This window comes from Vigna unguiculata, chromosome 6 (assembly GCF_037176805.1).
Source record: "Vigna unguiculata cultivar grain cowpea cultivar isolate G323 ecotype 2 chromosome 6, ASM3717680v1, whole genome shotgun sequence".
In the NCBI taxonomy this organism is placed as follows: domain Eukaryota; kingdom Viridiplantae; phylum Streptophyta; class Magnoliopsida; order Fabales; family Fabaceae; genus Vigna; species Vigna unguiculata.
This window is the reverse complement of record NC_140797.1, coordinates 9,025,035-9,039,747: the sequence shown is the minus strand read 5'-3', so window position 1 is coordinate 9,039,747 and position 14,713 is coordinate 9,025,035. Positions and strand designations below refer to the sequence as shown.

General features: G+C 35.0%; 1 protein-coding gene across 9 annotated transcripts in view; it reads left to right on the top strand.

The window, feature by feature from the left end:
* Positions 1-3,454: 3,454 nt before the first annotated feature.
* LOC114188717 (Major facilitator superfamily protein) overlaps positions 3,455-14,713 on the top strand; it is a 34,717-nt gene continuing 23,458 nt past the window's right edge. For 3 of the 9 annotated variants that reach the window (XM_085675252.1, XM_028077340.2, XM_028077339.2), the window contains exons 1-2: positions 3,603-3,987; positions 5,861-6,061. In XM_085675252.1, the coding sequence (XP_085531378.1) occupies positions 3,656-3,987; positions 5,861-6,061 (533 nt within the window). In that variant the 5' untranslated portion in view covers positions 3,603-3,655. The other 6 variants (XM_085675253.1, XM_028077341.2, XM_028077343.2 and 3 more) reach the window with 5 other exon arrangements.

Below are 14,713 nucleotides of genomic sequence, written 5' to 3'. Positions count from 1 at the left end.
ATGTCAATGTTTCATTACTCATTTTATCACCAGCGTATGCATTTTCTTCCACCTTAATAAGGCTTGATCGCTTGATCAAGTTTTATTGCAAACCAATGAGAATTTTCAACATTTTCTTCATCATTTCATCAATAATACCCTTGCTGGTCCCAACATTTTAGAACAAGACAATACAATATACCCTTGCAAGTCCCTTCATAAAAAATATTGGTTTTATTGCAAACCAATGACAATTTTCAACATTTCTTTCATCATTTCATCAATAATACCCTTACAAGCCCTAACATGTTAGAACAAGATAATACAATATACCCCATTGGATGAAATTTCTAAATGATTTTGATGATGAAACTATTAAGTAATGAAAGTAAAGGTTATTATTTGACTAATATGTTTTAGTTATGCAAATGAAAAGCCTCAAGAGGATAAGATTTTTATATCCTTCCTAGCTTATAGATTTAAGAAAGCCATGAGAAAATAAGGCAAAAACAAGAAGTTCAAGCCCAAAGACAAAGAGTATAAGGAAAATGTTGTATGTTATGGTTACAAGAAAACTAGACAGTTCAAAATAGAATGTTCAAAGCAAGAACACAAAGAAAAAGAAAAGCAACACAAGAAGTTTTATAAGAAGAACATCATGAAAACTTTGAAAGACTTGGCTTTATTAGAATATAAGTATGAACAAATGGAAGTTCATATAGGTCTTATGGCAAATGTTGTTGCTAGTTCTATATCAAACAAGTTTAATGGCGAAGAGGTAGATTTCTCATACATAAATTATGTTTGTTTTGCATATCATAAATCAATTTCCAATAATGCTAGAATTATTGGTGCATATAAAACATTAAAAAGGAATTTAAATTTTTTTTAGAAAGATCTTGAATGCTTAAGTGTAGAAATGCATCATCTAATGAAGTCATGTGTAAGTGTTTAAATCTTAAGTCCAAAAAGAAAACTTTATCAAGGACCCACTACAACATTTTGTAGTTTAGACTACACTAAATTAGACAACAACTAAATAAATCTGGCCTAAACATATAATAAACAACATTTTTATAAATGTTGTATAAATATTATGAAAGTCCATGATTATATAAATGTTGCTTTAAAATATGTGGCCAAAACTAGTAATAATGTGGTATAAAAATATAAGTGAGGTCTAAAATCAACCTGAAAAATTGTTGTCTATTGTGAGGATTTTAAGCAACGGTTGTCGTACTAAAAATTGTTGTCTATTACCTATAGCTACACTCACCTATACCACACCTATGAAACTGTGGTGTAATCTTTAGACTACAGTTTTATAATTTAGATCACAATTTTATACTGTTGCCTAAAGTGATTTTTGTTGTAGTGACCAAATAGCTATGATATCTTATATTGACCCAAATAATGTAAACAAAGCCTTAAAAGATGAAAGTTGGGTCAAAGCCATGAAAGAAGAACTTGATAGATTTTCCAAAAATGAAGTCTGGACGCTTGTGAGTCCTCCGAAGGATAAAGCTATGATTGGTACAAAGTGGGTATTTAGAAACAAGTTAGATGAACAAAGTAAGATTGTGAGAAATAAGGCTAGACTAGTAAAGAGGTATAAATCATAATGAAAATTATGCACCAGATGCACATTTAAAAGTTTTTTGTATTTTATTACATTTGCTACTTTTAGTAATGTGAATTAATATTCAAATGGATGTTAAAAGTGTTTTTCTTAATGAGTTTATCAAATAAAAAGTCTATGTAGAATGACTCTATGGTTTTGAGGGTGCTACCTTTCCTAATCATGCTTTTAAAATAAAAAAAAGGCTCTTTATGGATTAAAACAAGTTCCAAGAGATCAGGATGAATGGTTGAGCATGTTTTTGATTGAAAACGATTTTATAACAGGAAAAATAGACACCAACACCACTTTGTTCCACATAAATTATTCTAATGATTTCATTATAGTACAAGTTTATATTGGCGATATAACTTTTGGTGCTACTAATGAACGTATATGCAAGGAGTTTTCAAGCCTTGTGTACACTGAATTTGAAATGAACATGATGGAAGAACTTAAATTCTACTTAGGATTGCAAATCAAGCAAAACATATAGACATATTTTCATACAAAAGATGAAGTATGTAAATGAGTTGTTGAAAAGGTTCGAGCTACATGACACAAAAAGGAGATGAATACACCTATGCATCCAATATCATCTTTTTGTATAGAAAAAGAGTCAAATCTAGTGGAGAACATGATGTTAATACAAATGATTTGATATCTTTTGTATCTCACAACATCTAGGCCTAATATCATGTAAAGTGATTGCTTGTGTGCTAATTTACAACCTGATCCAAGAAAAGTTTACTTAACTATTGTTAAACACATTTTTAGATATTTAAGTGCACTACTAACCTTGTCTATGTCTCAAAAGATAAGAATGTTTTAATTTATTAGGATATTCTGATTCAGACTACACTAGGGTCAAAGTTGAAAGAAAGTGCACTAGTGAAGGCGATAATTTCATATATGAAAATTATGAAATTTAGTCTTGTGGACAACATTCTTTTTTTTTCTATTGAGCATCTTAATAATGTGAGAAAGTTTTAATCATGATATGATAAAAGAAATTCCATGAATATGAACTCGAAGAATCACAAAAATAGGGAACCCATACAAAGAAAGGTTCCCTGATGTATATCCAAACTATACAAATGTTTATAGAGAAGAAAGTATAGAAACAGAGAAAAGAGTATATGATTATACTCTTTTCTCTGTTTCTATACTTTAGGTTTTCAGAGTACTCAATCATTTATCATATGGTGAGTTTTCACTTTATTACTTCTCAACTTATCAAATTAAAAATAAAAAAACAATTTAAAAGTTTGTCTATCTACAAATTGTGGATATACTATGTAAAGAGGAGTATTCTGGTCTTTTCACTACTACAAGTGTATGAAGCATGAACCTTAGTAGGAGTGACAATATGGGCTTGGCCTGGTGGGTCGGCCCACAAACCCACCAAAAAAATGTGGGCAGGTCAGGACATTGAGCCCGTTGGCCCACAAAATCCCAATTCACAAAAGCCTGCAACCTGTGCGGGCTGGTCCGCTAGCTCGCATAAAAAAGCTTGCATTTGTGTATATCAGTTACTCACCTTCTGGACTTCTATATGAACATTCCAAATTCTTGTATGACGGGAAACAACAATTATTATGTATTTTTTAACGTGCTAGAATTTAAATAATACATCATGTATGTCAAAGTACAAATATGAATATGATGAAAATGTTGAATTATTAATTTATCATCTAACTTTTTAAAATCTTTTCTTAATTTTGTGAACTTATTAAAATTTTTTAATTTGTTAAATATCGAAAACTTAATCATAAAAATTAAAAAAAAAACGAAGTGTCCGTGGTTATAAAGACCCGCACTTACACAGCATAGAACAAAATTATCTAAACGGCCTGCGTTTTGCGGAACAAGTACAAGTAATTGGCGGCCACTAAACTTAGAACATATATAATCGAAGTAGAGTTCCTTCGCGTCCTTTATAAAACTTGATTCTGTTGTGACTTTCAGTCTTAATCAATAATATCCTTTAAGAAGGAGTGTAAGATGATTGTAGTTTTTGAATTTATTTAATTATTAATTTTTGTTCAGTTTTGAAGGATGAATTCCCTTTATTCGTTTTCAGCAGCGATTGTCTACACTCAATGCGACCCAATTCGCAAACCCCTCTCCTTCTACAAAGCCAAAACCAAAACCAAAACCAAACCTCAGAATCTGAGTTGCTCCTTTCGCCACCCTTATAATAAGCTCAGAGTTTCAGCCCTCAAAAGCGACCCCTCCGAGTCGCATCAGACTGGTGTTGCAGATGATGAAGGAGCTGAGAAACTCCCATTGCGTCAAAACGATGCAAATTTTGATTCGGGATGGTTGCCTGCTTTTCCCCACGTTCTTGTTGCTTCCATGTCCAATTTTATATTTGGGTATCACATTGGGTCAGTTTTTGCTTTTATTTCTCTCACATTTTTGTTTGACTACCGCTTTACTGCAACTTCACCCTTCCTTCTATGCTGGGAGGATTTTTTTATTTTTTATTTATTTTTTATAAGCAATGTTTGCTTGTATGTTAATTAGTTTGTTAGCGGAGAGTTGAACCATGATTTCTTCCACCGACCGACCTTATATACTTATATACTTGCATGCAGAAACTTGGTTTATTTTTTCAAACTTTGTGATAAGTTTTGTTAAGAGACACTGTGCAGTCCGTTCTCTTGTTAGAGTGGCGCACTTACTTCTGTGCATATAGAGATGAGATGAGCTTCTTAAGTAGAAAAAGGTGTTTTACTTGTTTAATTATTACAAATAAAATCAGTTTAATGTGATTAATGAATAATTTGGAACTGGATTTAGTTAGAAGCTTGTGATGCAAAATAGTAGTTCGGAGGGGAGAGTAAAGGTGGTCGGTCAACAAGTTTCCCGATAAGATTATTTATGGACAAAACTGTTGGATACTCAGTCTTATTAATATGGTTTCAAAAACACAATGGAGAAGTTTGCCTAAAGATGTAGTGTATATTCATTTTATCAAAGACATTAAAGAGTTCCATAGATGAACAAGACTTGAAATTTCAGGCTTAATAATTGGTGAAACAATTTAAGTATAATCAAACCCAGGTTGCTAATTGAAACCCGTAGCAATTGTTTAAACTATAGGAAAGAGATGCAAAATGAGCTGGAACTGTGTGTTTTTGAGAAAATGTGGATGCTTTATTTATTTGAGAAAATGGAATCAATACATTAAATAGAAGATTGACCCTCACCCTCAAGTGGAAGCATATAAGTTCTACGTACTCAACTTGCTGCAAATATGATTGACCCTTGATACTGTTAAAGGATTGGTATATATTGGAACCAATTATTCATCAGAGTTGACAAATCTAATGACAATCTATCAGACACAAGACTTGGCATTGCCTATATAGTTAGTCTGGTAAGCGAGTTTATACATGATTCAAGAGAAAGACTCATGCAGGAAATTGATAAAATTCTTCAACACTTGAAGTCAAGCCTAGACAAAGAGGGCTGCAATTTAGAAAAAATGACACTTTGACCCTAAAGGTATAGATTGGTACAGACTATGCAGGTTTTGTTATTTACAAAAAATCCACCTCTAGGTAGTGTCTGTTTCTTGCAGAAATTTTGGTAATATGAAGAAGCAAAGAGTGGGGTAGATTATCTCGTTCTAGTGTAAACATATTGAAATTGATAGAGGTGCTTCATCAAAGTGTTGTAAATAACAAATTATTCAGAGACAAATATTCTCAATGTTTCCACAGTAATTAGGAGAACATTTCTTTAGAACTTTCCTGTTCATTTCAACATATTTTTATTTTCTTATTTTAAAGAGTTTGTTACAAATAATGGTGATGAGAATGTAATTGGTGTGATTGCTTTCAATAAAATAATTCAGTATTTCCTTACATAGTTCAATTGTTTTAAACAGTCATGTCATGTGAGATAAAAAATCTTACAGTGAAGTTACAAGACATGATTTGATGAGCAAAATTTTAAGTTGAGACTGGATTTGAACTAAATAGTTCAGTAGTTATAATAAAAGTTCAATAAAGCTGGTAGAATGTGTTTCATTGAGGTTGTGAAAGTAAAAGCCAGGATGGTATTCATTCTCTTAAAACAAGAATAGATAATTAATGTGGACAGATTATGCTGTAGCCAAGTATTTGCTAATCTTTTATGTGATAAGTTCAGAATAGCGTGATTAGTTTTTAAAACTACATGGTGACTGGATTTGAGTTTCTAGCTTCTTGTAAAGTTTGAATCATTTAAAAAACTTGATTGTATATTTTGTAGAGTCATGAATGGCCCTATTGTTTCCATTGCTCGGGAGCTTGGTTTTGAAGGAAACTCTTTGATAGAGGGACTCGTAGTCAGTATATTTATTGTTGGTGCATTTATAGGGAGCATAAGCTCTGGTTCGTTGGTGGATAGACTTGGTTGTCGGCTCACATTTCAGATTGATAGCATACCCTTAATCCTTGGGGCAATAATAAGGTAGTGTACATGGTTAATGATATTTTTGATATCTTCATTTCTTCTTGTGGATCACATTGTCCTGCCTTTATATAAAGATTTTGAGAATGAATCCTTTTAACTAGCTAACAATCTACAGTGTCAAGTTTCTAGACAACAAAAGGTTCTTATAATATGGTTTTTAAAACTAGTTAATTATTTGTATGGTTTTAAGATGCATAGTTTTTTGTTCTGCAGATGTCCCGTGCTTCATAAAGTAACGACTGTTGTTTATTATTGGAGGAAATCAAATCTCCTATATTTATTGTATTGATTCAATATTCTCGTATAAATAAAACATATGTTGTCTTAGAAGTACACGGTTTCAGCTCATGTCTCTCTTTTCTCTCTCTTCCCTAGAGTTTAACATGGTAGTTTTTTCAAAAGTGTCTTGGCCAGGTCGATCCACTGTCTTTTGAAGGACATTTTTTCTCGTATTTTTTGGTGAAGTTTTCTCAGGTTCACATTGTTATAGTGCTGCCTCTGGCAAGAGTTTTTGGCAGGGTTTGGATTGCGCTGCACTGATCTATCCAACCATTAAATGCGACGCGAAACACCCATCCACGTGCCTTCACATGCATCTTCTGTCCCGTTCCAACTGTAACTCCGATCAGTGTGTAGCGGTGTCTGCAACACTTGACAACTGACCAACCTACACTCAAGCTGCCTCCTCCATGTGTTTCTACCCATTTCACGGCGGCTCCATCAGAGTTTGTTTGGCAGTCTGATATGCTTTTCTCTTTCCTTGGATCATTTTATTAATATTATTTTTCCGGATCTAAAAAAAACTGTCTTCCAACATTATATTAATATCTTGAACAAAGTAAGGTCACTTCCCTCAAGATATCAAGCAACCATGAAATCACACATAAAGAGATATTATTGCTAATGATTACATTATGCAACAATCATATTTTTGAAGTCTATACATGGACCAAAGTACCAAAGCTCATCATTGAAATATACAAAGAAATAAAGATTTGAAAAAGATTAAATTGTATGAGAGAAAAAAGTTTTATTGAATTATTCATTGAAACAATACATAAGCCTCCTTATATATAGAGAACTCTAACCCTAAAGTAACGACTACAAAGGGATCTTTAGAATCTTCCGATAACATAATTGTAATTATTACAATGCCTTATTGTAATTTATCCAAATATTTTCTCCTAAATCAACATATAGTATTCTAATCTTGCTTATGATTTGTTTTTTGTGGGAAGTGTGAAACCTTTGTGCTCTTTGAGAGTAGTCTTATAACTAGGAGTTATGGCTAAAGAATACTGAAGTTCTTAGTCTCAAGTGGAGATTAAGAAGAGATAACTAGGAGTGGTCTATGTACTCGTTCGTACTCAAGTTTTTATTAGTGGAACACTTTGATATGTTTCTTGTAGGAGAGCGGGATGTAGCATAAAAGTATACTATTGTACGAATCCTAAAGTATACTATTAAGAATGCTCTTGGCAAAGACATTATTTATGAAGATAAGGAAAATACTCAAATTGTTAGGTATGTTGACATTTATTGGACTAGATCACTAATTCATAAACACTCCACTTCAGAGTACAATGTTCTTGTTGAAAGTAATTTAATATCGTAGAAATGTAAGAAACAAATTGTTTTGGCAAGATTAAGTGCAGAAGTAGAATATGGGATGTTAAGAAGTGAACTTTAAGCCTAAATCAACTTTACAAAAACCCGGCTTGTAAGGTGAGGTTTGCATGCACTTATATATTGTGAATTAACCTTATCTTTAGTCAATGTGGGACTTCTAACACACCCACTCACGAGGAGGTATATACATCTCGTGCGTGGGATCAAACATTAATGGGTGGTCTGATAGTGGCAAGATAGTGGGTGAAACAATAGACCCAACAAACAACAAATTTCGCTAGGATAAGCTCTAAATCAGACTTTAATACCATGTTAAAAAATGAACTTTAAGTCTAACTCAACCTTACAAAATTGGCTTGTAAAGTGAGGTTTGCACCCACTTATATATTATGAATTGGTCTTATCTCTAGTCGATGTTGGACTTCAAACATAAGACAGTGACACTAGTCACTTGTGAGCTCATATGACTAAAGTAACTCCTTAAAGAACTTAAATTTGAGGAAAGTTCCCAAAAGCGCATTATATGTGACAATTAGGGAACTTGTTGAACCTGGACCTGAAACCTAGAAACAAGAAAGAGAACTCAAACTGAGAATTGAGAATTTCGTATAAAAGATTTAGAAATCTTTACAGAAATACCACTGGCACTTCGAGGGTCCAAGATTCTTCCACTATTCACTAATTTTCCAATCCTTTTTTTTTACCAAAACCCTAAAACAAACCTGTAGAATTGTATATGTACTGAATGTATTTTCTGTTAATGCAGACCACACAATATGTACTTGTACTATTGAATAGAATCAATTACAATAAAGATACATAATAATTAGGAATCAATCATATGCACCAAGCTTGTTACAAATGTACTCAATCCGAGGGCCTCTAAGGGACTTGGTGAATACATCAGCCAGATGATTGGTAGAGTTGACAAAATCAGTAGTGATTGCTCCAGAGAGCACATTTTCTCTAAAAGAATTACAATCAATTTCTATGTGTTTGATTCTTTCATGGAAGACTTGGTTTGATGCAATGTGAAGTGCAGCTTAATTGTCACAAATAAGCTTTGCTTCATGGAAACCCCCTATTTTTAGTTGTAGTAGTAGTAGTTACCTAAGCCACGTAAGCTCACAAGTGGTTGTTGCCATAGCACAATATTCTACATTTGTACTAGATCTAGCAACTATATTTTGGTTCTTGCGTCTCCATTAGATAAGGTTTCCTCCCATAAGAACACAGTACCAAAAAGTGGATCTTCTATCTGATGGTGATCCTGTCCAATTCTCATCAGAGTAACAAGTAATCTTAGTACTGCCTTTGTCTTCATACAATAATCCTCGTCTTGGAGCCCTTTTTATGTATCGAAGAATATGTGTCACAAAATCCTAATGGCTTTCACAAGGAGCATTTAGAAATTGGCTTACCACATTAACCGCGAAAGTGATGTCAAGTCTGGTGATGGTGAGATAGTTTGACTTAGAAGAAGCTTAATATTGGGATCCATAGGAGTACCACAAGAACGACAGTCAAGCATACAATTTCAGTAAGAATGACCAGGGCATACTTATGTTGATTAATGACAATTCCAGAAGCAGATTGATCATCAATGCCTAAGAAATATTTTAGAGGGCCCAATTCTTTAGCATGAAATTGCTGTGGAAGGTACTCTTTGATTTATCGAAATTCAGTCTCATCTTAACCCGTGATGACAATGTCATCAACATAAACAAGGTAAATGCACTTGCCAGAAGAGAAATGGAAGTAGATGACAGAATGATCAGCCTCACACTTGGTCATGCCAAACTGAATTAAGACAAAACTGAAACGACCAAACCAAGCCCGAGGAGATTGCTTCAAACCGTAGAGAGACCATTGAAGCTTACAAACAAGACGAGAATCGCCAGGAGCAAGAAAACTAGGGGGTTGATCCATATAAACTTTTTCCTGCATTTCACCATGTAAGAATGCATTTTTAATATCAAACTGATGAGAGGCCAATGATGAATAGCAGCCACAGCCAGAAAGAGATGAACATAAGTTATTTTGGCCATAGGAAAAAGGTGTCTCCATAATGTAGACACAAAATTTGTGTATATTCTTTGGCGACCAAGTGAGCTTTTAACTGATCAATATGACTGTCAGGTCCAATTTTCACTGTATAAACCCAACGACAACCAACAATTTGCTTGGCAGGTGGAAAAGGAACAAGTTCCCAAGTGCCATTAGAATGGAAGGTTGCTATCTCCTCTACCATTGTCATGGCTTCACTTATAGTCTTAGGAATAGACACAAAATTCAAAGAAGAAACAAAGGAGAAATATGATTGAGACAACAATCACAATTAATGGTAAGAAAATACAGAGGATTGGGATTACGAGAGGAACGAGTACCTTTTCGTATCGCAATAGGAAGTTCAGGTGTAGAAAGAGTGGGTAGTGGGGTGGTCGGAGTAGGAGATGATGTTTGAGAATTAGTAGAGTGAGTCACAATTGGAGTTTAAACTTGTCTGTGGTATTGTAGCAAAGGACGTTGAGGAGAAGCAATTACTTGAGTCGGAACAAGCGAGACTTCTGAAGAGTCTACTATAAGATTATCATCCAATATAGTCGAAGTGTAGAAGGGGGTAGTCTCGACAAAGGTGACATCAACAGAAACTATATATCGGTTGAGTTGAGGAGAAAAACAACGAGAGCCCTTTTGAAGGCATAAGTAAAAAAGGAAAATACATTTGAGAGATTTGGCAGAAAGTTTATCTTTAACTGGAGTAAGGTCATGTACAAAGCATGTGCAACCAAAGACATGAAGAGGAATAGAGTAAAGATCTTGTGTTGGATATAACAGAGTGTGAGGAACCTGATTATTAAGGATGAAGGAAGGCATGCGGTTGATGAAATAACATGTTATCGAAATGACATCTCCCAGAATTGAAGAGGAATATTGTGGTGAAAAAAGAGGGTACAGGCAGATTCAACCAAATGTTAATTCTTTCTTTTGGTGACACCATTTTGTTGTGGTGTGTGAGAGCAAGATGTGTATGGAGGATACCCTGTTAACTCAGAAATGACTGAAATTGGGAAGACATATTCACGAGTATTATCAGTGTGTAAAATTTTAATAGTAAAATTTTAATAGATGTGTCAAATTGATTTTGAATTTTAGTCGAGAAACCTTGGAAGATAGAAAAAACATCAGAACGATTTTTCATCAAGAATAACCAAGTACATCGGAGAAATTGTCAATGAAAGTATCGAAGTAATAAAAACCCAAGGTAGAATAGACACGACTAGGACTCCAAATATCGAAGTAAACTAAGGCAAAAGGTGAAAAAGCACTTTTATTAACTCGAGTACCATAGGTATGACGAGTGAGTTTTCCTAACTGACAAGACTCGCATTGAAAAGACGATTTGTGAGAAAGACTGGGAAGCATGTGACGCATTTTGCTAGGACTAGAATGACCCAAGCATTGATGCTCAAGTGCTTGAGACGCAGTGGAGATACAAGCAACCGATTGTGACAGATAGTATAATCCTCGAGACTCATGTTCTGCTCCAATTGTCTGTCTAGTACGCCAATCCTGGACAAGAACAAAATTATTAACAAAAAGAATAGAGTAATTTTGGGTGCGAGTGAGCTTGCTTATGGAGATTAAATTAAAAGGACAACTGGGAATATAAAGCACAAAATCTAGGGTAAGATTAGAAGAACGGCGTGTTTGACCAATGCCATGAATTTTTATTTGATAGACATTTGCCATGGTCACAGAGGGTAAAGAATCCAAATAAGTCAATTGAGAGAAAAGGCACTTGTTACCAAACATAAAATCAGAGGCACCGGAGCAACGACGACGATAAGTTGTGTAGGCTGCCTGGCTGCGTTGTATTGGAGAAACTCATTATAGGCATCAACTGAAATTTAAACATCATCTGATTGTTTTGGAGAATTGACCTGAGCAATATTAGTTGTCTTGTGTTGTTGTCGTGCCTTTGTACGACATTCTGCCTCAGTATGGTCATATTACTGAAAAAAATTGCAACGAGGGCGTTTACCACGATATGCACCACGAATTGAGTGTGAGCTTTCGGAAGCCATCAGAAAAGTACATGAAATGGGCTAAAAAGGAGTGCCTAGGTGTGAGGAAGGAGAAAGAGGGTGTGTCGGCAAGTGGGTCATGTCGGGATAGTGAGCAAAACGCAATCGGAGACAGGCACGTGAGACAGACGCACCAAGAACAAACCACGTGTGAAGGCGTGTGTATTGGCGAATTAGAATGACGAACGTAGTGGGCATCGGTGGAAAAAGAAGCCCGGTGACAGAGCATAGGGGTGCCCAATTGCCACGAATATTGTTCACCCGAAAAAAAAGAAGAAAAAAGAAATTCAAAATCGAAACCTTAAACTACTGATACCATATATAACTATGTTCTAAATATATTGTGTGTCTAATGTAGACCACACAATATGTATTTATACTATTGAATAGAATCAATTACAATAAAGATATATAATAATTAGGAATCAATCATACTAATTTCTGAGATTATGTAATGGTTGATTTTCCATAAATCTGTCACACTATATATAGATTATATTCTAACAACACCTATATTATATATACAAGCTTCCCAACAACATGACTAATAACAAATGTTATAATTGTTGTAATTGAAACAACCAGCTGTATTTTCCATTTCCTTTTGTTCTTCTTTAGTAGACCTTTAATTGACAGAATTAATATGAAAGAAAGAAAATTTTATTCAATTGATTCACTTGAAACAGTACAACAACTTCTATATTTAGAGAACTCAAACCCTAGAGTAATAATTACATGAGATCTCTAGAACAATCTAACAACTCCTAACAACTTCTAGTAGTACATTTAATGTCCTACCAATAACTTTCTGAATTGCATTTAACATCCAACTAACAACACTTCCCCTCATTTCGGTGAATGGATATCTATCATTCCTAGTTTGCATGTGAGATCATGAAATCGCTTAGTGGGAAGACCTTTTGTAAATAGATATGTTAACTAAAGTCCAAATGGGATGTAGGAAGTAGTGATAAGGCCACTATCCAATTTCTCTTTAATAAAGTGTCGATCTATCTCTATGTGTTTGGTCCTATCATGCTGAATTGGATTGAGAGCAATGCTAATAGCTTACTTGTTGTCAGAATAAATGATCATTGGTTCTTGACATGTCATTTTAAGATCATTTAGAATAATTCTCATCCATAACAATTCACACACTCTTGTGCCATAGCTCGGAATTCAGCCTACTAGACCTTACAACAACATATTGTTTCTTACTTCTCCAAGTAACCAAATTTCCACCTAAGAACATGCAATATCCTGCGGTGGACTTCTTATCTATGACTCAACCTACATAATCTGCACCAGTATACTTTTCCATTTTTAATTTTTCATCTCTTAAACAATAATCCCCTTGTTGAAAGAAAATTTTATTCAATTAATTCATTTGAAACAGTACAACAACTTCTGTATATAGAGAACTCAAACCCTAAAGTAATATTTACATGAGATCTGTAGAACCTTCTAACTACTTGTAAGAATACATTTAATATCCTACCAACAACACCTTCACAATAGGAAGTCGTTAGGGATGTAAAATTTGGGCCAACCTGATTAGTTTTGGCCTGACCCGCTTTTGGCCCGTCAAATTCGGGTCGTGTTGGGTTAGCCCGACATCAAAAAACGGGTAGCAAAAGTGAACTCATCCCGTCATAGGGTGGGTCAGACATGTTGGCGGGCTGACCTGCCATTTCTTCATCCTTTTCATTGTGTTCTTCATCATCATCTGCCTTCGTTTCCTCCATCACTGGTGCAAGAGATCCACCGTCTCCATCTCTACAATGAGAACCCTTCTCCATAAACAACTCCATCCCAAAAAATCATCACATCCAAATCTACAACAAAACCCCAATCTGCAAAAAGAGAAAAACACAATATGCAAAAAACCCATTTTGCAAAAATCCCAACCCACAAAATTACCACTACCAGATCGAGAAATTCCAATAAGATACAGATCGAAAATCCCCAATAACAGATCGACCCTAATCACATATAAAAATATCCCAATCGAAAATCCCCAATCACAGATCAAAAACCCCAATCGAACTAAACCCTAACACGAGAAACTCCAATCGCGGATAGAACAAGGAGAAACAAAATCAAGATCAAACCCCAATTGAAACCCCCCAATTAAATTCAAACCCTAACCTGAGAAACAAAATTAGATGAAACCCTAATTGAAAAGCCCCAATCAAACTCAAACCAAACTCCAATTGCGGAGTGAACAAGGAAAAACAAAATCAGATCAACCGTCAATCAAAAACCCCCAATCTAACTCGAAACCCAACTCGCGAAACTCCAGTCGCGGAGAGAAAGAAGAGTAATGAAGAAGATGGACATGGACTCTGGGCTTCGTAGTTGAGGAAGAGAATATCATATGCCTGAGAAAGGAAGAGGGCAACGAAGAATGTTTCTGCTTGACGCCTCTTGCACAACACAACACAGAGAAAAAAAAATGAATGAGCGTGCTAAACCTACCACACAACACATAATCATGGTAATGGGTTGGGGGCCGACCAGCGGTAACCCACCCTGCAACCTGTTAGGTCGCCAGCACAAACGAGCTGGGTGTCAACGAGTTTGTGGGTTGGAAACCCTATCCCGACCCACTCTTTTGGTGTCCGGTTGGCATGCTCGCCCGTCGGGCTAGACCCCCTTTGACACCCTTGGAGGTAGTGTCCTAACACTACTCGACCCATCAAGATTCACCTTGTTTGTTCTCAAGGTAAAATTATGGGAAAAGTTCAGCGATTACAAAAAGTTTCTCCATTTTTGTGCTTGTCTTCTTCCTCATGCCCTTTTATTAACATCATGTTGTTGAGTTGTTTATTCTTGCAAACAAGATTTTGCTATATTTTTCATCACAACGAAAACATTCTCTTTCAACCCATTGGAAAAAATCCTCACCAAATACTTCTCATCCAACCCCTTA